Source organism: Pempheris klunzingeri, chromosome 4 (genome assembly GCF_042242105.1).
Source record: "Pempheris klunzingeri isolate RE-2024b chromosome 4, fPemKlu1.hap1, whole genome shotgun sequence".
NCBI lineage: Eukaryota > Metazoa > Chordata > Actinopteri > Acropomatiformes > Pempheridae > Pempheris > Pempheris klunzingeri.
This window is the reverse complement of record NC_092015.1, coordinates 5,707,488-5,732,807: the sequence shown is the minus strand read 5'-3', so window position 1 is coordinate 5,732,807 and position 25,320 is coordinate 5,707,488. Positions and strand designations below refer to the sequence as shown.

At 41.1% G+C, this 25,320-nt stretch overlaps 1 protein-coding gene across 1 annotated transcript in view; it reads left to right on the top strand.

Annotated features, from left to right (window-relative positions):
* Positions 1–2,494: 2,494 nt before the first annotated feature.
* Positions 2,495–25,320, top strand: part of maml2 (mastermind like transcriptional coactivator 2) — a 34,129-nt gene continuing 11,303 nt past the window's right edge. The window contains exon 1 of the mRNA XM_070829929.1: positions 2,495–2,905. Coding sequence (XP_070686030.1) covers positions 2,495–2,905 — 411 coding nt within the window. The remainder of the gene's footprint in view (positions 2,906–25,320) is intronic.

The following is a 25,320-nucleotide window of genomic DNA, read 5'->3' as shown; positions in this document are numbered from 1 at the left end:
CTAGAACCTGCCCGTGCTGGTGCTTCTATTAAGAGCCAGAGCCTTTTCTACAATTATTATTATTATCATCATGATTATATCTTTTTTTTTACAAGCAGCAAAGCAAATCAGAAATTCACAGGATTGCTTACCTCTTTGGCCATGTTTGTGTGGGGTTACTTCTGGGTGCTTCAGTTTCCTTCTGCTTTACAAGAACATGCACGCTGTCTCCGTGACTGTCAGCATGATTGCCTGTCTGTAGTCGCAGCCCTTAGCATGTTGGGACACGGTACAAGTCCTCATTTGAATAGTGGGTAAATATGCAGACACTTATCAGCCTTAAATTAACAGGTGATGAATGAGGGAAGATGTGCTGCTACAGTGAAAACACCTGGAGAGGGTGTATAACTGAGGGAAAACCACCTGAAATCACTTTACCCATAAATGTATTTTTTTTATTTTTCTTTAGGTGTTGAAGAACACATTAAGCCAGCAGCCAATTGTTATATTAATCAGATATAAAGTAAAAGAAAAGGCTTGCAGTTCACATAGATGTCACAGTTTCCAGAAACTGAGTGAGCCAATCAGCTCCTTTAATTGGTAGATTGTGACGTGTTTGGTTTGTCTGCTCGTTCACTCCACAGTTTGATGGATATGTTTGGGGGAAAAGTTGTTATTTCGGCTGTGTGGGAGGATATGTGCGTCACTTCATGTGTAGGGATGCTTGATATTCGTGCCTTTCAGTTCTCTGTGTTTTAATGTGTTACTTGACTTGAGGGTAACATTTGGCTTGGCATACAGTGCCAGTCAGAGGTGAACCTGAAGTATATTTTAGTTCTTATTGTAACTTGGCATAAGCACATGTTTGTATTGTTATTGTGTATTTCTTAGTGTGATTTTTAGAGTTTTGGAAATCTCACCAGTTAATACTTTACTGCATCCAAACGGCAGCTTTCTTAGTTCACTGTTTGCCTGTCCACTTTTTTTTCTCTTTAGAGATTAATCATAACCACATACATGGCATGTGGTTACACATGCCACTTATTTAATTATTTATTAGTGTTTTTTATACTGTGTTATACTTTTTTGTGCACTTTAAGGAGCTGCCCTTTTTTTCAATCTCATTGTACCCAGTACAATGACAATAAATGCTTTCTATTCTATTCTATTCTATTCTATGATGTTACACTGACACTCTCCAGCCAGCTAAATGTAACTAGTTGAGTTCATATGTTATTTTCTGGCTAATTATTATAGGATATTCATCCACAGACGCACTAAACGTAAACCTGTACGTCCCTCTGGGTAAACCAACACACACCATCACAAGAAGATCTTTTAAATCATAATTTCCGCCTCTGCTCCTCAGGCTACTTCACTGTCATGTATGTTCACCAAAGGTTTTTTATTTATTTTTATTTTTTTAACCTGACCTCCTCCTGCAGGGCCCAGGCTCTGCGGGGCAGTTCAGCCCTCAGTCCGCTAGAGTGTGCGTTTGGACCCCGCTGCAACCATGTGAGTGGATCATGTCAGAGGAGGAATGTTCATACAATGAGGGTCTGTGTATTGTAGTTCCGCTATTGCCTCGGTGCACCACACGGACAAACGATTGTCAATGGACTGGGTGAGACGGATCTCAATCGGTTTATGCAACGGCTCCCCGGGCTTCGGCCGCCCGGTTTCCGACTTCTAATTTGCTGCCAGACCCTCCGCGTCCGGATGGAAGGAGAAAGACTGAGAGAAAGGACTTATTTCCAAACAAAAATGTCGTGAGTCTCGAAGTTTAGGGATTCTCTCTCTCTCTTTCTCTCTCTCTCTCTCTCTCTGTGTGTGTTTGTCGGTTCTCCTGGGTTTTTTTTTTTTTTTTTTGAAGCGAGCGGTCGCTCACTGAGGATTTCTAGTTGGCAGCCCGACTCTTTGTTGACTATTTGCTAAAAGTGAGACACATCAGAGTGGAAAGTGAGCTGACAGTGTGCCACGGCTATGGAGCCATCGATGGAGCTGAAGTTGTGCGTGCTGTGGTCTTGAATCATGCAAAGGGATTCATCTCGAATATGATTTATCTGTGAGCAGAGGTCGAGTCGTTATTAAGCAAGAGTGGATTAATTCCAGCTGTGAATCTAAAGAGCGTTTCGTGTTTGTAAATCACTTCAGTTTTAATTACGAGCTCAACACAGAAACACCCCTGAGGAAGAAATCACTAATGAAATTGTGTAACATCGGGACTTTTTGATGCCTCTGTGGAGCGCACTGTGAGTTTATTGTGACCTTATCTCACTTTATAAGGGAGTGTGTGTTTTTTTTTTACATTTCTTACATCATCTTTTAAAAATATCCTCTATTTGACGAGATAATTGTTTCACCGTCTTTCTCTCAAGTGACTTTGTGCGTGCAGCCCAGTGTTTTTCTTTCCACATGGGAACATAGCTGAGTCCACTCGTCTTGGTGTCTTCCATGCCCGTACTGTGGTCCATTAGAAGCTCAGTGGACCTCAGTCTCCATAAACTTGTCGGGCATGGGAGAAGCGACCCCTGCTCAGTCTGCTGCAGGGCCATTCGTACCCATGTTGGGTGTCGGTTTAGGAGCTATGCCCGGTGGGGTCGGCAGCGGGCCGGTGGCGCCCACCTCCAGAGGCTCCGCGGTGCCACAGCTGCACAACGCCATAGTGGAGCGTCTGCGCGCCCGCATCGAGCTGTGCAGGAGGCACCACTCCACCTGCGAGAACCGCTACCAGAGGGGCCAGGCCGAGACCTCGGACCGGGAGCACGAGAGCACGCTTCATCTGCTCAACATAGTCCACCAAGGGCCTGGGAACCGAAAGACGAAGGGCGGCCGGGGATCGAACCAACAACCTCCAGAGTACAGCAGGGCCAACGGAGAGCAGAAGGGCTCAGAGGGCGAGCAGAAGATCTCCACGCGCATAGCGGTGAGTTTGGGGCCTGTGGGGAGGACTGAGTTGGTGTTGGTGGTGATAATATATTCTGATCATTACCACCAATGATAATAATAATGATGATGATGATTGATGAAGCCTGTGGTAACGATGACAAGATGGTGCTTATGATTATTGGGATGATGAGGATGGTGGTGATATGGCTGCTGAGCAAACACTTAAAGTTCCCCCCCCAAAACTTGCAGGACAACAAAACTCAGGCCTGAGAGGTTACAAGCGTTTTGTCTGTATGGTATTTGAGCAATGTGTCAATCTGCAGGTCGGATGAGACCTTTAGTCACTTCAGTGACAATATAAGTGATGTTTCAACACAAATCGCTCTGCTGTGACTCTCAATGAACAAACAGTTGGCTCTGTCCAGCTCTCTAGGAGAATCTAATCCAGATCAAATGGCACAACAGTCAGGAAATACTTTAAAATGAGAGTAATAAACTCTAGGTTCCTGATTTTGTTGATTAAAGAGGCCCTTGAAGTAGATGGGATGATACAGGATCACAAAGCTTGTTTGCAAAGCAATCCATTCAGAGGAAATGGTTTTGGGGTTATTGGGCCATGGGGATGTTTTACATTTAGTGCAAATCATGTCAGCATCTCTACCGTGCAGCTGATCCAAGCAGAGGGGGTCAGATACGTCCTGTGGCTTGTTTAACCCATTTAGTATGCATTCTCAAGAGGATGCTTTCTGTCACTAAACAAGTGTTTTCCAACAAGAGAGTTTCATGTATTTGTATTTATATGGATCCTTTGCTAAGTGAAGAGGTGTAATGCCTTACTTTGAATAGTTTCAAGGCTCAAGGTGCATGATATTGAGAATACAGAGTGGTTTGCATGTTCTCCCTCAGCGGCAGAGCCTCACAAAGAACACAGGGAAGCTTAACTGTGAAACACAGCAGGGCTTTCTGAGTGCCTGCTAGTGCTGATAGGACTGACTTCCTGTATGGCATCAGTTAAGGGCACAGCCAGTGAGATGTGAGATTTATTTTGTAGTTTTCTTTCATTGGGCATGAGGGAGTTCAGCATCCAGACTATAAATTATTTCCCAAGCAGGGTTTCAATATAATGTCAACAGGGTGAAAGCTTGCAGATGTTCCTGCTCTAGATTTGCTTGAGATGCTGGATGGAAAAATCAACAATGCGATATTTTTTTTCCAGCGAAGTCATAAAAGGGCAGCGATGATTGTTCTGTCAGTTCATTTAATGTCATCACAGGAATAGGGCACGGGATAGTCTCTACTATACTATCTACATGTCGTGCAACTGGACTTTCACTTACAAGAGAAGTAGATTTTCCATAATTTATAGTGCTAATATCAAGTGCAGTTTAGCTTTCTAGCCTTCCATATATTTAGTTTTTACGCTCTTGGGTACAGTTAAGCCGTGGGACGTGGTGAGAGGCAAGACACAACAACACCATGGATTATATTGACTGTCTAAAAGAGGTCAGGGAACATCATTATCATGTACTGTTTCATTTTTACTGATGTTGACTCTGGAGTAGTGTGTTCTACATAAAACTGATGAGTGCAGCAAGATGGTGAGGAGGAAATGAAGTCCTGGCGTACATGTTCACATCAACCCTGAGGTTAATATGTTTTTCACAACTCATGATGATTGGGTGAAGCAGAACAGCAGCCATTGCAGAAATTCCCCTCAATGCAGTTGTACTGCATCCATCCAGCACTTATACTGCACAGAGATCTCTCTTAAATGTATTCAAAAATTGAGTAAAGTGATGTGTATTAGAGATGTATTTCTTAAATAATCTCTCTCTATAAAGAGAGTACAACTGAGAGCACAACTGTTTCAAATATTTCCTGGGGTGCAGTAGTAGTTCACCATACTACATTCCTCTGAACTGAAAAGTAAGGCTTCTACAATGGCCACATCTGTGCATGTTATTGACTGTTCACATTGGAATTTGCGATGGAAATGTACACCAAGTGAGGGGCAAACAACACAATGGATTATGACTTGCTGGGAGTGCAGAGTGAGCAGCACTTAACAACGGTGCTCATTGAGACCAGATTAACAAAGGATATTCTTTTAGATGAAATTGGAGGAATGGGGAAGAAGAGATGAGAGCTTACTTATCCAACGATTCAGAAAATGATTTTCCATAATGCTTTGCATGAACTCATCGAAAGCTTTTGGAGTATTCATATTTTAGATTTTAGCTTTTTCACAACCACTTTTTCAATCTTTCCCTTCATACCTGTATCAGTAAATGCATTCAGCTCAGAAATAGGTCAGAGTAGAGCTTACAAAACAGTAGCCCTGCATTACAATGTACAGTTTCATCAGATCAGGATCCAGCAGCCATCTTACATTGTCTATCAACGATACAGATTGTGAGTACATAAACTAAAGGCTTAACAAACAGATACAGCCTCATTGCGTGTAGCATGCCATGCATTGTCATGCCTTATTATCACGCGTTTAACAAATGGCTCACTAAGCACCTTCTTGAAAGATGTGCTGGCCATGAAACTGTTTGAAGCGCAAGGCCCCCATATAAATGTTTAGAGCCACTGAATACATTTCCTGCACGTGTTTACTTTAAGTCAAACAGGCCTTGAAAAAGCAGTAGGCGAGGGATGCCTGGTGATTAACAGTCCTGTGTGCACTGGGAGGATTTTGTTATTTCCCAGTCTTGTTCTAGTGACAGATCTGTGAACTACAGGCCTGGAGCAGCGTGCACCCATAGAGAAAGTGCTCTGTATGCTGATGTGTTTGCCTGTTTTGTTTGCCCATTTGCGACTCTTTGTCCACCGCACGGCAGCAGCTCTTTTTAAAAGCCAGAGCACGAGGCATCCTGGTCAGCTAGTGGTTTAAAACACAAACTACGAAAAACCACAACATCCCCAGTTCGAATCTGGCTAAAGAACTCTATCTTCATGTCATCCTCCTCTCATTCCCCATGTTTCCTGTCACTGTGTACTTGGAGCTGCCCAGCATGGCACAGTGCCAAAATTCTTTGCACAAACCTCGGACAAAAGGTCAAAATTGGCAACTGCTGTTGGTTGCACTTTTGATGACAAAGTGACATTAAATCCAATGGTTTGCTGGGTTGGTTATTGTTATTATTAGCGGGATAGGAAAGGAGGGAAAAAAATCTTCACAATTGTGTTAGCCTGTTTTTCTGTGGGAGTTCTTTGATATTTTCATCTTTTAATATTTCCTCTGATTAAGATAAAACAAAGGCAGACAACTTTTTGCTGGAATTGGATGAACAAGTAGCCTGCAGTATGGCGATGAGGGATCACAGCTCGTCATTGTTTTGTTTTAAAGGGTCACAAAACCAAACCACTGCTCAGTGGAACATGTGGTAGATTATGGTCAATCATGAGAAATGTGTTTTCATTATAACATTCATTATTATTCATTTGCATCATTTCTGTACGACCCTAAACTTTTCAGCCTGGTGTCCTACTCAGCAAACCATAGATCAAGAGAGGCTAAATGCTTCATTACATCCTGGAGTCAAATACAACACTGGTGGAAAAACTATTTACCAGAGTTGATATACTAAAATAGGAAAAAGAGGCATCATGCTGAGCTTTAAAAGTTCAAGAGTAATTTCAGCTCTGACTGTAATTCTTGTATTTGCATTTTGAGTGTATTTTGTTTAGCCAACATGACATGAATTCTGTCAATGAAACCGGACTTTCACACTTCTTAATTCATTGCCACAGAGATAACTGCAACTACCAGCTGACCGGTGGATTGATGGCTTACTCAAATGTAAAGGAGAGAAATTCCTTGTACTCTCTTGTGGTCATGTATGATGGATGAAAGGGTGTGCATGTGTGTTAGTGTGGGGTGGGGTGTGGCCTGTAAGTGCTTCCTGGCATGCCCTGTTTGGCTGTTGAACTGCCTGAATCAGAGCTGCCGGTGGTCTGATCTCAGCCTGGCTCGGCTGTGATGTGAAACAATTAGCCCAGGTCCATGGGGGCCACCCACAGTGAAGCCCACAGCATTACCCAGCCCTGTGTGTGCAGCAAGGATCTATGTTCATCCCACAGATCACATCCATGTTGTGATAGGAAGAGTAAAGTTTCTCTTTTAGAAGTAGCCGGCTGTCAGTTGGTCTGAATGCTGAATTACACTAAGTCCCCCTTAGTGTGGACTGAAATTGCTGTGGGTGCTGTTTATTGACAGCACGACTACACTGTAAGCCTGATGTGATCAAGCTTGTCTCATTGTGTAAACTGTAGCTGTGAGATGAGTCGAGCATCTCACAGTGCTCTGATTAAAAGACATTAAGATAGGCCTCCATATACTGTAGTAAAGCCATCTGTTAATCTCCTCCTTCTATTTGGGATTAGTGCTCATTCCAAGATGGTTTAAGCACAGCCACAATCCAATTCTACTTATGCATAGTGCATTTGGTGTGGAATATGTATTTAAAATGTCCTATTATGTAAATGTGTGTTTGAGACAAACGCCTAAATTTAGAATGTCATAAATGCCATTGTATTTTGTTTTCATGATGTTGTATCATGAAATTTTTATTATGACAGATTAGTCAAAATGGTGTTTACTGACAGCTCAAAGACTGGATCCTATTTGGTTAAGAATATAATACTACTTTGCACAAATGATCCATACTTTTTATTACAATACTTATTATTACGAATTATGGCCTCAATATAAACACATTATTCCACATTCACAATCCACCACTTAATTTAAGAAAATGATACACAATTGACATGACAGTAAAGTAAGACATTGAATATGATTTAAGTTCCGAATCATTTTGGCAATTGCTGATTGTTTCTTATACTATTTGCTGAAGTATTTCCAGAGTAATTTCAGGCAGTAACAGGTTTCCAAGGTGGATTTTATGACCCCTGCATCCATAAATTTCTGTGTTGTGTCTGCTGATTGACATCACAATCACCACAACAGCAGGAATCATCGTTAGATTTTGCTCAGAGAAACATGACAGTGGCGTTTTACGGATACACATCAGCCAGATTTACTGACTTATGTAATAACCGTTAGGGCCATGTAACATTATGTTCTGGACATTCCACAGTCATATCGGAGGACATAAATTTTTAGCACCACCTAGATCTGCGTAAGCACAGCTTGTCTTTAAGGAAGGGGGGAGTGGTAGGTTAATGTCACACACCAGGTTAATGCTGTGGCTTGTCAGTTTCCAGGAAATTACTGCCTCTGGAGGACAGTTGTTTGGACAGTGTGTTGATTCTGACTTGGTTAATAGCTACTGTATCATCTTCTGGTTAAATCGTGCATGAAATGAACATCCATTCGTCTGTAAACATAGTTTTATGATAACATCAGCATACATGCATTCTAAACAACTTAGCTGCACATAAATTTTGTGATCAAGATTGCTATGTCCTCAAGGGATAGCGAGGTACAAGCTTCAACAAGCTTCTCTGTTGGTAGCCAACCCAGATTAAGTGGCACAAAACAAAAGTTCATTGATGACATTTCTCAGAGGAGCTTTTTTTTTTTTTGAATCCCTTTTGAGTTGATGACTACATTCGCTAAAAATATTACAGACTGCATTTTCAATCTTTAGCTTTAAAATTGTAAGTCAGGATCTTCAACAAATCATTAGTTCCAGTATGATGATGTCCGAATATGTCAAATGAAATTTTAAGTGGTTGTTCAACAGATTTATTTTGAGGACATCTTTAGCAGCTATGGTCGTGCTGTTTCTCTGCGTACAGAAAATCAAACTCTGCATTGTGCTATATATCTTTTTTTTTTCTTCTTGTGGCTCTCTTTTCCTGTACATGGTGGTTGTTGCTGACTACGCAGCTCCAAATAATGCTGTTGATACCAGAAAACATGTATCACTTCCTGTGCACCAGTGGACTCTTCCCAGAAAAGACCTATGAGACACTCGGTGCCTGCACAGTAAAATCCTTCATGAGCTGAGTGTTATAAACAAAGTTGTGACTCGGTGATTGAGGGCTGTGAAAATGTCAGATAACTTAAAGGGCTTGGTCAATTGAAATAAAAATGCACACATGTGACACAAGAGTATTGGTCAACAAAGCAGAGTAAAGGTGAGATTAGAGATAAGCCTTTGATATGCAGTTTGACTTATTCAGAGAAAGTGCCCTTTGTGTGAACTGCATTATTAGTTTGCAATTTTTTTAATTTGCATTTATCTGATTTTATCACATCAGACACTTTGGAAGTCAGCTACTAAAACTAATAAGATTTAACTTTTTTTTTTTTACTTGGTGACCTTTTAATAAAAAATCAATGGAAATAAATGCAAGTTTATATTATTAATGTAAATATATTGTCATAATCTTAACGGATAATACATTTAATGTTATCTCAATAGGAAGAAAGTAAATCCAGTATAAAAAAAAAGTCGTAATCCAGTTCTAAAAAGACGAGGCTCAGCAAATGTGGCGTCATGCAGCAGCAGCAACATGTTCAAAATAGTGCTCTGTGAATCTGGGACATCTCTGTACCTGGCAAGATTTGCATTGCCTTCTCCTCCTGAAATGAGCACACTTTCATTCTTTTCTGGACTAATTTAGATTTTGTTAACAAGTTCCATGCTTGCAAAAAACGCACAGAAAAAAAAACATGAAATAAGAAAACAAAGAAGAACATATAAATCAGGGAAGGCGGAAGTTTCCAGACACGCAGCAGGGCAGTGAGGAGGATGTGTGTCAAATCAAAGACATTCGTGGATCTTCTGTTATACAGTATCTCTAGTAGTGGTGTCTTAAAAACCCCCTCCTCCTCGTTCCCTCTCCCTACTCCCCCTCTCAACCACCCTCCCACCCATCGCACACACACACTCACACACACTGCTGCACACGCCTCATGTTTTATTCAGCAGCCTATGGGAAGGCTGTATCTGTCTTTGAAGAGTGCTGCTGAAATCATGTAGTAGACCCATCTCATCCTCAGTCTTCAAGGCATGATACAATATAAGTGTGTACATGCTCAGAGGAACATAGACCTCCCACAGTCCAGGTGGGCTCTGCTGCTGTATGAGGTATACAACAACTTGCCCTTCAGGGTAAATTTAGCTTGTAGTTGTAGTGGAACTGCTACTTGTCCCAGGTTAAAAGCCTTTCCTCCATAGACATCTGGCTGCTGTCCTTGTCTGTAGTCTGTGGCCTCTAGCAGAACTTGCAAGGTAACGGCTTTATCTCCAGACACCATGTTAATACTGTAGAAAATACATCATCAGCATCAACCTTGCAACACCCCCCTAATGGTGCAGGTTATGTTGTTCTTGTGTGTCCAGTCTTCTAATTTATAATCAGTGTCGTAATGAGTAAAAGGTCATGCATATGTGTTTGGCATTGCTTATTTTCACATGATGAAAAATGTGTCTGGTGCTGAAACAACAAATCGATTAATCATATAGTTGATCAACAGAAAATGAATCCATGGCAAATTTGTCATTAATCAAGCTGAAATGCCAAACATTTTTTAGTTTAATCCTCTTAAACGTGAGGTTTTGCTGCTACTCTCAGTTTTATGTTGTTGAAAGTGGAGTATTTTCACCTAATGTGAAAATGAACTCCAAAAATGCAGCAGAATTGTTTAAATTCCTTGCTGATTCTCCAACTGCAAATTAGACTCCACTGTAGACTCTTGTGAACATGCGTGGATACTTGTCTCATGTTGTGAATATGAATTACCCCACTATTCAGTGTTTCATCCAAGTGAACATTTCACTGCGTTGAAACACCTCCATTCCCAAGGGGTTTGGATTAGAGAGTCCCCACCGTATCCCTTTGTTGTTGATTTGTGCTTTCAGCGCGTTTCCCGTTGTTGCCAGTACTTTGTTTGAATTTCGAGCATTATGTGGACCTCAAGACAAAAAAACTCATCAGTGCCAATGAAGTCAATGGGGAATTTTAGCAGGACTAATATATTAGTGCGCCATCGCTGCTATTAAATCCATTTGACAAAGGAAACAACATGTTTTTTCATGGCTTTTAATCATCTGGAGTTCAGACATAAAAATGTATGCGAACCTTGGGGCGATCGCTTAGCAAGAGAGGACCATGTTTATGTACAACTATATCTTCAGAGGGGCCTTGTAGAGGTATTCGTTCATGCCCGATGCGATTTCTTCTGCTGAGAGAGCTCTTTGAGGTTTGTCAGGTTTTTCCTGCTTGACTTAATTGAAGAGAGGGCAGGATTGTGTGTGAGGGTGGGGGGGGAGAGGGAAGGGGGGTGGTGGGGGTGGAGGGTAGTGCCTTGGAGTGTCTTTCCACAAGTGCTTTGCTACCCGGTGCTGAAACTGGAACCCTGTGGGAACAAGCATGTTCAGGTGTATTTTATGTGCAGTGTGTGGAAGGTGAATCGAGGGGACAAATTGCATGCAAAATGAAACACAAGCAGAACTTTGCTTCCTTGTTTACAACAAGGCCTAGAAAATAGACACCGGCTGAACCCAGTGTTAATGGTTTCAGTTTGTTTCAACTGAACAACTGACAACTATGAAAGTTTTGTTTTTAAAGCCGGGAGTTGTGTGATGATTGGATAAACAGGAGTTTATAACTGTTCTCACACTTATCTGACAATCAGCTACCTGATATGTCAGAGTTTCCTGGACTTGTTGTAGCTGCTGTTGTAAACAGATCTGATTATCACAGCTGCCACTGGAGAACTGGGTGTGGAGCACTGCTTATATTTTACCATGTTAAAATAATGACTGTCTTCACCTTGCTGAAATTCTTTACGCTAGCTTTGCATGGCTTTAAAGGTTCAGAACAAGACTTCTTTTTTTTTTATCAGAAATGTAATCGGCCATCTCGCTCTTCTGCTGTGGAACAATTGGGTTCAGAGCAAAGCAGCTTTATTTGCAGGACTTCAAACAGCCTATTCTCCCCAGGGTCATTACCCCGCTCAGGAAATGAGAAAGTGGGCTCCTGATGTCACTGGCAAACCCCTTGCACAGAATGCTGGGTTAAACTGGGAGGGGGATGGGGAGGGCCATGCTAGATCAGAGTTCAGACATGTTTACATTACAGCTCAGGATATTTCTCAGAGCCCAGCCAAGCTGCTGAAGTTCCCAGGCTCCAGAGTTGCGGAGTGCTGAAAAGAGGCACAAGCGTTCACTTTTTCGTCTCCTCTCTCCCTCCCTCTCCTGTGCTCTGCGGTCTAAGTCATAGTTCAACTGCATTTGCATCATGGTGATGTTCTGTTCTTTGCTACAGTTGTCCTTGGGGGAATATTATAGATGTGAAATATGAAAGTCACAAACATAGCTGACATAGACAGTGTTTGCATGACATTGTTGCTGACATTGTTTTAGAAATGAATGTCAAGATCTAATAGCAAATTCAACAGATGTATACATTATTAGTTATTGTCTGGAGTCCCTGACATCTCTTTTTCTCCATTTTCTTCTCCTCTGGAAAAAAAAAAAAGGGTTTGATATGCTTACCCTTTCTCTGTTGCAGCAGCGGCAATAACGAAATGTGGCATAACACACCAGGCGAATGCTGTCCTGTCTTCTGACATGAACATTTTAGGTAGAGTTAAACTAACATACTGAGCCTATATTGGTGTTTTATTAAATATCTGATCCTTTCAGCGTTGTTAGCTTGACAGAGATTCAGGGATTGTTATTTTTCTGTTGAGATAGCTGACTAGATAAATCATTGCAGTGCTGTGTGGCAGGATTTTCTCATGGCGCGTCATGGATGGCACTACTGCATCACCTTTCCTTATGGAGCTGCCAGCCAATTTAAACCGTATAATTAGTTTGGTTTTCAGTCAAGACTTTAAAGGATTTTTCCAGTTTATTACATCTTGGATCTTGTTTTCATAGTTTTGGCCATTGCTTCGCTGGTTTTGTATTATATTGTTCTCATGAAGATAATTGATGATATCTGGGAATGGGATGACATAAGAAGGAGTCAAACTGGAAACATGAGAGTTCAGACCTTCAGATGGGTTTAAAACGAACCTCAGGTCAGCTAGTTTACTTGGAGGGGAAAGCAAAGGCAAACAGTAAGATTATTAACAATGTTAGAGGTGCATTCACCTTTGAATTTAACTCCAAATGAAGTGGTAGACAATCTGACTTAACTGTTTGGTTTTTTTTAGCTGTCTGATCATTGGACCATTCATTTTTTGCCGGTCGACCTAAGCTGTAGTAATGCTGCGGTGATCCTACATGAGTACAATACTATTATAACCAATCTGTTATAATAGAGCTGTAATAAACTGGAATTTTCTCCTCATGGATGGCGATTGCAGAGGCTTTCCCACCCTTCTTTAGAAATGTAATCTTCTTTAGAAAGGGAGCTACAAAATCCTCGTCATTTTTGGCAACAAACATAGTCAGATCTAAAGTAACTACGAATCAATCGGCCGCTTACAAAGCACAAGTATTGTATCAGCCTTCAAAGCTGCGTTGGCCTTCAAATTCCCACATCTGTCAAATCCTAGTTCAGATGCTTCAGACTGCTAGACCAGCCTGTCTGGAGCATCAGAAACGGGTCTAGAGGAGGAACATAGATGGTCTTGTTTCCTCTCCCCGGCTCTGCCAGTGAGGCTGAGAAGTGGCAGCTGGAATGTTTGTGTTAGTGCTCTGCTGTGGTGAGGTGTCACGGTGCTGAGCAATACTCTGGCGCCTGCTCTCTCTCCACCTTGCCTAGAGGCACACAGACACTGCTGTTGCATCTCCGGCATACAGGGGAGGTGAAACCAGGGGAGGATCTCTGGTCTTTATCTGCCTTGTCGAATCATCTGCAATGTGGTTTTAACAGGAAGCAGGCCTACAGTGACAGAGGTGCATGGGTTGGTGGCTATTTGAGACTTCAGCTTGTATTGATCGTGGCGTGCATTGGAAAGCTAGGATTTGATGATTTGGTTTTGATTCTAATTATTTTGATTCCAAGTATACCAGGGTTCCAGTAACAAAGGGCATTATTTAATTAAAATGCAAATTGTGTTTAGTTGAAGGCTATTTTTCTTTCAGTTGATTTTTAGACAAAGTCCTTACCTGTAGGTGTAATGTTGCAGGATTGTGAATGGCTAACGGCAGCAATTCCTCTAATTCAAATGAGGCAAACTTCCATTGGGGGTGTGTGTGTGTTCACATGATGTAACTTTGCTTTATTGGAAGGTGTGTCACAAACGTTCAATACAGGAACACAATCAAACCCAATATCCAAAAATAGCTGATTCTAAAATTTAATGAAATGTGCACAACTTACAATGTGAATGCTATGTGCTCTTGAGAGAAATCTCTTTTCCAGCCATGAAAGGATTACATGAAGGGGTAATAGGAAGAAACATGGAGCCTCACACTGAAATCGTGTAGAAGACGGTAACGGTCTGGACTTCATGTTGTGGGATTTGCGTAACATCCATTGTAGCTGTAAGAGACTGTGATCCAGAAGTTTAAGTGTTTGATAAATGCACTGATTAACCAATGAAACTCAAACCCATGCCATGCTATAGTAAGGAATGCTATCTGAAACTTGTACTTTTTAGTTGCTGTTGTCATCACATTGTCAGAGAGATTTTGTTTAGTGTTGTAATTTTTGAAGCTGTAGTTTGTGGTGCACTGGATTACATTACAGCGCACAGGTGTCTGTGTAGTTATTAAGTGTATTTTAAGCTTAAAGAAAAGCGAGAGGAAAACCATAATAGAAAATGGAAGTTCAGGGAAGGATTTCTACTATCTTTGTAAGGGCTTTCATTCTTCCTCCTCTCCCCGACAAGTCTCTGCACACTCTCACGGTATTATAGAAAGGGTTCTTAATTCTCCTAAATTGTTGTTTTTTTTATCTCATTTGCTGCACTTTCAAAAGGTACAAAATATGTTTAATCCATCTGGTAAAGCCAGGTGGTGAATGTTGCCATTAAGGAAGTGAATCATAGAACTACATGGGAGCTACTTTTAAACTGGCTTGTGGAGTAAATCCCAAAAAGGCGCAATATCTTCATAAAATGTGTAAGCGTTTAGAATAGCACACCAAAATCTAGCCAAACTCAGGCAAGACCAGATAATATTTGCAATCTGCTGGTAGGCCTCTAAACCTAGGGCATGAGTGGTTTGCACCAGAATCCCCTATGATTAAAGGTCCCATATTATGCAACATGCACTTTCTTATGTCTTGTCAACACATGTGTGTGTTTGGAGACCCTCAAACTATGAGGAAAAAAAAACACACTCTCTCTCTTTCTCCATCTTTCAGTAAATGTGTGTGGAAACGCACAGTTTAGATTTTGCTACCATTATGATGTCATGAGGGGATCTGTTGGAAATGTGACCCCCCTCCAGTCCTTCAGCAGACTGACTGTCCCCACCCTCTGAAAGCCTACCTGAGTCCACCATGCTGTCCGCTACTGTTTTTTCCTCGCCAGCTCCTGGCGTCACGAAAATGACGAAGACGAGAGCAAAGCACGCGGATTGTTCTTTTTATTCTAAAAAGAGCGTTCAGAAAGAGGCTGAAAACAGCTGCTGCAGCCTTGTCTGGCATGAGAAAAACAATGTATTTTTTGAACATTAAACCACGTAAACCTGTTCTACAAGGACGTTCAAATACATGTATGAACCTGAAAAAGAGCATGTTATGTTCCCACTCATGCTTATGAGGTGGACCCTTAAAACAAACAAACATATCTGATACAAGCAGGGGGAGGTACGTGTTAGGTCAAGTGCTATCCCCCAATGATTATTCATCAAATATTTAACTCTTCTCAAGCAACCTTCCACTGTTTGTGTCCCCAAAGAAAGATAAGACCTATTGCTGTATGCAGCACATAAGACCATACTAAGCTGAATTCTATAAGGTGAATCAAATGAAAGAATATGATCACTGTTTTTTTTTTTCCACAAAATGCTGGGGACACACAAAAGAAAGACTTAATCTTGCACTGTGGTTACATTGATTAAATAGTTCCTGTTAGGCCCCTTTTGAATTTATTTGGGCTGACTTGTTATTTAGAATTGATGGCAGATGATCATTAAGCAAGTAAAGGCTCATTCTCCTGCCCTTCTGCTTACAAAGGAAAACTGATGCTGCATTCTTTTCATAGCTGTTAGTGAGAAAGTGGGGTTATTATGTGTGCATGTGCATGATAACTAGAAGGAGAAAGAGAGTGAAGAGAACATTCCTTTCTCACTCCCACTCTCCACCACCACACCCCCATTGCTGCTCACTGCCACCCCACCCCCAGTTTCCTTCCTGTGCTTTTTTTAGAGCCTATTGGATGTTTTTCCCACATCCGGCAACAAAGCCAGCCTTTTTATGCCATAACCTAACAGCATGGTTGTTCTGTGGTTCATCTAGACACACAGGCATGGTCAAATATGATCAATAAATGGAAGCCCACTCTTCCACTGCATTTGATAGGATTGCTTTGGTAGTTGGCTGGGGTGTCTCCTTGTCCTGCAGAATATTTTCTGCATCCTATAACAACGATACTCATACTGATATATTAGTTGTCAAAATCTTGAATTTCAGCTTTAGCATTAAATAGGAATTTAAGACTAAAAGCCCCTCAGTTTTGATGTGACTTCTAGTTCGATGTGAAATATGAATATGCTCAAACAAGTGCTGATGAGACCTGGGAGAGAGCATATAATATCCCGACTTCAAGCAATATCACCACTAAGTGTATCTATTTTTTTATTCTTATTTATATCTTTTTTTCAATGTGATGTTAATCACCATGACTGGCTTTTTACTTACTCATATTTAGCAGGAATATTTAGCAGGCTGCAGATTCTCTTTAACAGGAAGTGTTTGGGAAAGTATTAAAGAAGGCGACAGTAGTAGCAGTTAACACCAAGCACACACACACAAATAGTTTCCTTTGCTCTGGGAAAGTTTTGCAAATATAAAATGTTCATGGTTTGAAAATTCATAGTAATAATTGACCCTTGTTTGTAGTTCAAGGTGTCCTGTCAACAGTTTTACAAACTGTTTTTATAATGGCAGGAAAAGGAGGAAATTATTTTTGGGCCACAGGGAATTCTCTGGTTGGAGAACCAGGGTTAGCTGTTGAGTCAAACTGGCAGCAAGGCCAGGAGTGGAAGCATGTTATTCAGCTTTCTTGATGGATTCAGTGGTTGCCACTTACAGGCAAAAAAATGCAATTCTAACACATCACATGCTCTACCTAGAGGCAATGAACGTTCGAGCTACAATTGTTTTCTGTCTTGCATATTGGTGCCACCGGGTTTGACTCAACTGCAGTGCCAGATCTGCAGGTCTGAAAGTGATCTTGTGGCCACTGGGAGATATCTTGGTTCCTTTTGCTTTACATCAACACTGTTTGTCCTTGTTTCATTACATTACACTGTCACAGTAAAAGTTCTCTCCAAGAAAATATTTGTTCACAATAGAGTTGTGGTGTTTTTACCACTATCTTTTTCTGTCCCGGCAGTCCTTAAATAGTCACTTGAATCGACTGCTGACCTACAGAATGCACAATATTTTTAGCCTAATGCTCTTTTCAGTAGTTAGTGCCTTATACCAGAGCAAGTTTTCAAAGCACTGATTAAAATACTGACACTTATTTTTATCAGTGTCCTCATTGTCATTCCCAGAGAATTAATTCCCTTGGTAAGAGGGAATTTTCCCCTCTATTATGCTGCCTTGGCTGAGTTTGAATCACCAAGCTCATCTGTTTTGCCTGAAGTAGTCAACGCGCTGGAAAAAAACAGCTGTCTAGTCAGTGAAGGGATGCCTTGCCAGTTGAGCTGTGAAATCCACACAAGCAAGCAGGATAATCTCTTCCACCCAGACCAAATATCACATCCTGGGATGGAAATACAGATAGTTCCATGTGTACAACCTTGACCTAACAGGGTGTAATTAAATGTGACAGCAGCATAATGTAAAATTTGATGTCCCATATCTCACCACATTGAATGACATTTCTACAAACGGCACACAGAGTTAACCTCATACAACACAGCATTTTAGTGTAAAATACAGCATGAGGAATGAGGTTACCTTGGCTCAGGTTTCTCCTATTATGTGACAAACAAAGATGAGCGATGGCTTGTGGATAGACCTTAAACCATTTACATCACATTTTTTTCACCGTTTACTTCTTAATTTACACAATTTTCGAGTCTGCGCAGCCTCCAGTAACAATCTTATGCTAGCTGGTGAACTTGTGTAGAGTAGAATGGAAGTGACAGAGATTGATTAACTTGTATTTCCACCTCCCACTCCAGTTTCTCCCTTTTGCTGTTGCTGCAATCTGCCATATGACAGCCTCTGTCCTGTTCGCTTATTGTTGTTCTACAGACTGGGCAGAAGGAGCGTGGCCAGATTCTGTGCTTCCTCCTTTAAGCAGATGCCTTTACAATAGTCACATGGCTGTGAGTCCCTCATCGGAGCCGCTTTCTTAGCTGCATTTCAAGGGCTCACTGTCCATTAAGTTGTGTAATACCATAGCGTACAGTATTATAACCTACTTAAACATTTATGATGATTTATGATGATATGATTTGCAAGTTTACCAAACTGTTCTTAGTGGAATCAGTTGCAGTAGTAGTAGCAGCAGAATTGTATTTTTCATAGTAGATGTCCTTTTTAAGTTTAAGTTAGAATGTTTAATCAGGTATAAAGAATTTAAGTCAGACTGTAGTGTATGTTTTGCAGCAGTAAAATTGGGATTTGGCCTCTAAACCACTGACAAAATGTTCACCATCAAGACAGTTTGTCTGATTCCCAGGAATGAACTATACTATAGGTATAGAGGGCCTGCTTTTTAATGCTATGGGCTATTTTAGGATGAAATGAGATGCTTGTTTTTTTTTATTTTCAACAATTGTCTTCAGCACAAATTGTTTTGATTAGTTTGAAGTCACAGTGGTTGCTCAGTGTTTCCCTTAGCTTTGAATGAATATCACATCATGGGAAAGTTGTTGTTTTTTTCACTAGGACAGATTACCTGAGAGCACACTGTGTCTCTTTCTCACCAGCTGCAACATGTAAAAAAGACCTAAAGCGTTGATTCGCAAGGCCCACTTAGACGCACACAAGAGCTGCCTGCATGCAGAGACTTGCTCAGAGACAGAGGCTCTGCTGCAACCTTGAACTCTCCCTGCCACTGTGAGAGCCACCGCTTACTAAGACAGTAGAGCTCAGTACCTGCAGAACTCAATGGGAGGGCAATTTAGGTAACCCTTTGAATTAAATACTTACATGTGTATGAGAGTACACATTTGACTTTTCACATGAAGATGGTTGTTGGCATACATTTCAAATTTGGGCGGCAATAGAGAAGAGAGTCCTGTTACCTTTTTTTTTTTTTAAATGAAATGCTTCAGTTCTGTTGGTAACACTGTACACAAGAAGTGACTAAACAAAACCTAAAGCTGTACTAAATTTTGACCACTAGGCAGCAGAACTGACACAGTTACAAAGTTAAAGTGACTAATTTGTTAAAAGTAGACAAAATATTAGCATTCATTTGGAGTTTCTGGCCACCCGATGAATTTAAGTCCAGCATTCACTCTCCTTGTAGCTCTGTTTTGGTCTCCACCTCTGAAAAACATATCTGGCTCTTAAGCTTCCAAATGTGAAATGTTCTTCACTTCACTCTTAATTTGTCTATCTGATACATGGTGCTGGGAATGTAGCATATCATAAGTTTATCAGAGATTGACCAGCTGCCAGGAAACAGGATTAATGAGAACAATAACACAGAACCCAAAAAAGTACGTTATTTAACCAAATCAATAAATTAAAGAGACGAAAAAAGAAATGCAGTGTGCAAAGTTATCTAGTGCAGTTGTTAATTTACTGCTCTACCTGATGATTCCAATGGCTCTCATTTTTTGTGGCTGTCAACTTTGATCCAGACACTCTTCATCAGTCCCAACTGTGAAAACCAATTATTTTTTAGCACAGCTGTCCTTAATCAAGGCAAACAATTGTGAATTGAACGGAGTTGTTTGTTTTTTCATGGATGATGGTATCTAACTAATATCTAAGATATATAAGTATCATGTGATGTTTTGTTTTTGTCCTTCTGGGAAATGTCAAGCTGCTGATAAATTTTTAGAGGTCACATATTTTCTGCACCATGATCCCCCAATGCTCGCCCCACCACACACACTTTTTCCTTGGTTGGAGCCTGTGAGAGCTCTGCAGTGTTTTCTGTGTCCGTCTCTGCCAGCGCAGCGTCTACACAGACCTTATTTGGAATGTCAGAACTGATAGGAGTGGGAGTCAAACAAAGCTTCCCACTCATTTATTTTTTCTTCTTACTTTCTAGCTGCAGCAGTCCCTTGTCAAACTGAACTAGCAGAGAATTGTTTCAGAGCATGAGTGTAGATTAGTTTGACTGCTCGTCTATCCTAATGCGCGTGTGTAATTTAAGTGAAAGCTGAGAGAAACGACAACTCAACAAATACACCCTTTTCAACTAGTGGATTTTTCCAAGCTTTCTCCATTGAAACGGTTTTACCACTAAATGTGTTTCCCCTCTAAAAGCACGAGGCTTATCAAGACCTGGCTGAGTGAAGCAGCATTAGCACAGCATTAACCACTCAGCCCAGGTTTCCCACGGGATATAAAATGGATCCTTGTTTCACTGGGAGATCGCCACACCAGTGCTGCTAAAGAGCACTTTGCTGCAACCACATCTTATATTGACGAATATTGTTTCCTGATTTGGAACTGCAGTCACTGTGCTTTAAATGGAGCTACAAAGAATTCATAATTGAAATAGCTGAGCAACAGGACTACAGCTCATAAGTACTTTATATGGTGCAATTATAGATTACCTAATCAATAGATTCTGCCGATCCTGGATAATAAAGTGTGATGCCTCGCATGGGCTAGTAAAGACAGATGATGTTTTTTTTTCTAGTGGCCAGAGATATGACTGGAATGGCTCAGGACTGGGTTGCTCAACACAGCAGTGGCACTATTGGCTCTCATCGTGCTGCAGCTGCATGCTGAAGAGCAGCCAGATGTTTGAGATGGTGAAATGAGCCTAGCGAGCAGGAAACGGCTCTGCATGCCATAGGAATCGTCTTTGAAAACAGGAAGGGAACTTGTTCCCTGCTTATGGGCCTTTTCCTGTGGCATGACCGGAGGCAGGCCTTGTGTTTGACAGTTGCTGGGGAAAAGGTACTTGTGGTTGTATGGCAATGGCCTTTTAAGGGCACAAATACTCTAGGAGAGCCTCAGACCTGTTTAACAGCAAATTTGTTATCTCATCTGCACATTTTACATCTACACGCATTACATTTTTGTGTAATGAGATATTTGAAGTAGAACTATCTATGGAACCTAATGTGTTAACTAAGTTCATAGAGCTGCCTAAAAGACCCAGGTTTCTGTTACTATCCTGGTTTAGCTTCTCTTATATAATAAATATTTAAACATAACACCCAGGTTTTGTTAACTTGAGAATTTCTTCATGCTCACAGTGACCTCTGGTGTCTGCAGGGTTGGAAAGTTTCTTATTCTTAATCCTTTGCTGTTAAGAATCCTTAAATGTTCAGATTTATGTTAACCTTCCCACACCCTCAAGCAGTTTCTCAGCCTGAAAATTGTTTCGTACCTCCTGCTTCTCATACTTCAGCAGACACAGTGTGCACACACACACCAATTTAAAGAAACATGTCATCATGGTTGATACATCACGTCCTTTCATTTCTGGTGCATAGCACTTTAGATGTGGATTGGAATAGCAAGATCTGATAGAGGGTGTTTCCAGCACATAGGGTGTTGGACCAATGAGAATTTAGGCCTGTGTTACCACTAAATTAAACCCTTTGCACTGCAATAGCAGCTTAGCCTATATGCAGTTGACAGGCAAGAGTTGTATGGTTATCTGTGACTGGGCTTGTTAAATAGTGGGGTCTTCTGTCCGTCGCCTTTCTCTCTTTTACAATGTCTAAATGAGGATAAAGGTGGCCGTTGTCTTTAATAGGAAAAATGATGCAGAGGCAAAAAGTAAGATCGGGATGTGGCGGTTAAACCTGGAAATATTTTTTTCTTTTCCAGTTTGCTCAGTGTATTATGACCAGTGATATGAAACACATGTGGCTCATAGGTAGAGTGGGTCGTCCATCAATCGGAAGGTCGCGGTTCGATCCCCGGCTCCTTGGGCAAGACACTGAACCCCAACTTGCTCCTGAAGCATGGCTTCAGTGTGTGAATGCGTGTGAAAGAAGAGTCTCCTCCAACTTAGATTCCTCCTGAATGAATGACGTGCGAATGGATGAATGAGGATATAATGTAAAAGCGCTTTGAGAAGTTGAAATGACTAGAAAGGCGCTATACAAATACAGACCATTTATCTTGCAGTTTCCCACTTTAAATCATTTATTGAAGGGATCTCTTACTCTGGAAGCTACAGTGATGTGTGCTGCAGAATTGCATTGAGTATGGGGAGCCCTCAGTCCTTCTCAGTAAATGTCTCTGTGGTTAAGAATGACATGTAGATGAGAGGCGACAGCAGTGTCAGGAGCTCTGTGAGCCACATGGCCATGGGTGATGTGATGTGACGGCTTGTCACTGCGATGTTGGTGACCTATGGTACGTACGTCTGCAGTGGCGTGGCCTAGCTGGTGCTGCGGTGATGCCTTGACAGAGTCTGCCCACCCCCTCCCACACACACTCACACGCCCCATATTTGTTCTCAGGATCACTTCACTGCTATCCTGGGAATCTGAGGGCCAGGAACCTCAGCTTTTGAAGTCTCCGTCATTGTACCTGACAGGAGAACTTACTCAATGAATGTTATGCGCAATTGACCATTCAGACTACCTGGCCAGGTAAAGAATATGAATGTTTTAGATAATTAATGTCTACAAATAAATACATTTGTATAAAAACCAGCTTGAGTGATTTCTACTACTACTACTTTCTCCACTTAGCCTCGGTTCAGGACTCTCATCATGTAATGGATGTACCAGTGGCTGCAGAGATACCTCTATCGGTTGTTACTTTTAAGGAGCCCCACAATTCTCCAATTTCTTCCATGAGGTTCGTGAATATTTTCAGAGCTCCTGTCTCCTTTAGCCTCAGGGATATCACATTAAGCTCATCTTCTTGGTTCTGAACAAAGGCTATGCCAAAGCAAGGACTGATTGTAATGCTGGCTTTTAATCTGTACATTTGGATATTGGAGATGTGATATTTGAATAGGAAGTGTCTCCAACAGGATATTTTTTTTGTGTGTGCAAGATGCCTTTTATTAAAATACCAAGTTTCTCCATGGAATGTTGGAACTGAGCTACATTAACTGTAAAAATCTGCCTTCAGTAAACATAATGGATGATTTCTCTTCAAAGGAGCTCTTATCATCTCTTCCCATTTCCCAGAGGCTGCCACAAAGCTGCCTCCCTTTTTCTTTTTTTCTTCCTGCTGCCGCTGCTGCTGCTCATCCTTCTCTCCTGCCTGCTCTCTGGAGGGCAGCCTCAATCTAATACAACTGTGTCAGGAAGTGTGGGGATGCAAAGTGCTGATGAGCCAAAAGTAGCCCACCTCTGCAGTGTGCTGCTTCGTCCCAACACGCGCCAGCCTGATTAGGGAAGCACACCATGAACCTATGCTTACATCCCTGTGCAACCGTGCAGCACATGCCCAGTAAAACACATTGAATACGTTGCTTTTGCTGATAATGAATCTTATTCCGTGTGTTCTGTTTTAAGAAACAACTTAGATTTTATTTAATTTACTATGAGTAAAAAATGATCAAGCTTACTGATGTTATCATTCTGTCAGTCACTAATTTATCCACCAAAATGTTCCGAAAATGGTTTTCATTTGCCGCTAAAAGTAGCTGCCAAGACTTCCAAGAGGCAGCTATCTAACTTGTCTCCTAAACCTTGCTTGCTAAATCTCTGGTTCAGTATTTCCTGCTGTCATAACCGCACACCATTATGCTGGTGTGGCATATTTTTTTTTAGATAAAAGTTCAGTTATAATTGCTTGTTGCTGCCTCGGCGCACCCCTTGAAGTTATATTATTTCCTTTATCCTTAGTGGTATGCAAATCACGTCTTTAAATTAAATCTATGTGAGGTTTAAAGCAAAAAAAAAAAAAAACAGTTAGCTGAAACTCAAACTAAATGAAAATGTCAATGTTATGTTAGTATCTGGAACATTTTTTCTTGTTTCATAGTATCAGATAAATTGTGCACACCTTGCTGTTACCTGAAATGTGTTGAATACAAACAAGCCATGCCTTGGTAACAAACAATGATTAAAAAGATGAAAACGGCTCACAGGAAAGACGGAGCAGAGTCTGACGGCACACACTGACCTGATTTGACTTGCACTATAAATTTTCTTGTGAATGTACATGCTGTATCGCAGCAGTCTCACCCCCAGCTTCCTCACCTTCCTTTTTAAATAATTAAAATCTTCAAGTTTTATTCAATTTCTGTGGATATAGTGTCACGGCTTACAGCTTTAGACAACTAGTAGAAACCCTATAATTAAACTGAGCCCTCCACACTTTCTCAGCATTCTGCAAGCAGATAGCTAAATTGTTTATGACATCTGATCATTGGCACTGGTCTTAGGGCTCTGGTTTCTTATCTGGCAATAAACGAGCTGAAATCCCCTCTTGCAACAGTATGCAACCTGCAGAACCACATAAATATTATGTCTCCCTAGGAACACAATAGTTGTATTTATTCTTTTATTTTGGGACTGTTTTTTCCATGTCAAATACAATGAGGAAGGTTTCTAAGTCTCACAGGAGCGGATTGCAACATGTTTCAGGGCTCTGGTGAATAGATTAAAGACTGGCGAGCTCAATCTTTTGTTGAGCCACGCTCAACGCAGACACAAAATCTTCGAACATTTTCAAACGTATACCCTTCAAGCCTACATGACTCTGAGGGCTGTGCCACTGGACTGACAGATGGTACCAGGAGGCCTGGTGTTGCGTCCCTGTGATGGCTCACCCAGAGCCCCATCCACAGTGCTCAGCATCACCACATTGCTCAGCTTGACACACGAGCTACCAGCCCTCGAGCTCCCAGGAATAGATAGCGTCTGTTGACGGGGCCAAGGTCAGGTTCCTCACTGCCACAGTCAAAAGGCATCAATAAGTGGCTTCAAAAAAGGTTATGTTCAAAAATGAATCCTTTCTTGGTTGACTCGTTAAAATTATTTCCTCAGAAATTTCGTACAATTACAGCACATGGGTTAGGTGGATGTCACAAAAAGTGATTCCTTCTTAAATGTATACATTATGCTTTATCGAAGTTTGGCCGCGAGAACTTTAGATTAGAGATTCTAACTTCAAGCAAAACAAATTCTTCTGTTGTATTCATAAAGTCCTTATGTAAATGTTCTGCTCACTGCTAACCTAGACATTAACAGTGGGTGAAAGACGTTTCTCTGACCCAGAAGATGAATGTTAGCAGTTGTGCTTTTATGTCTAAGATCATCAGTATATAATATA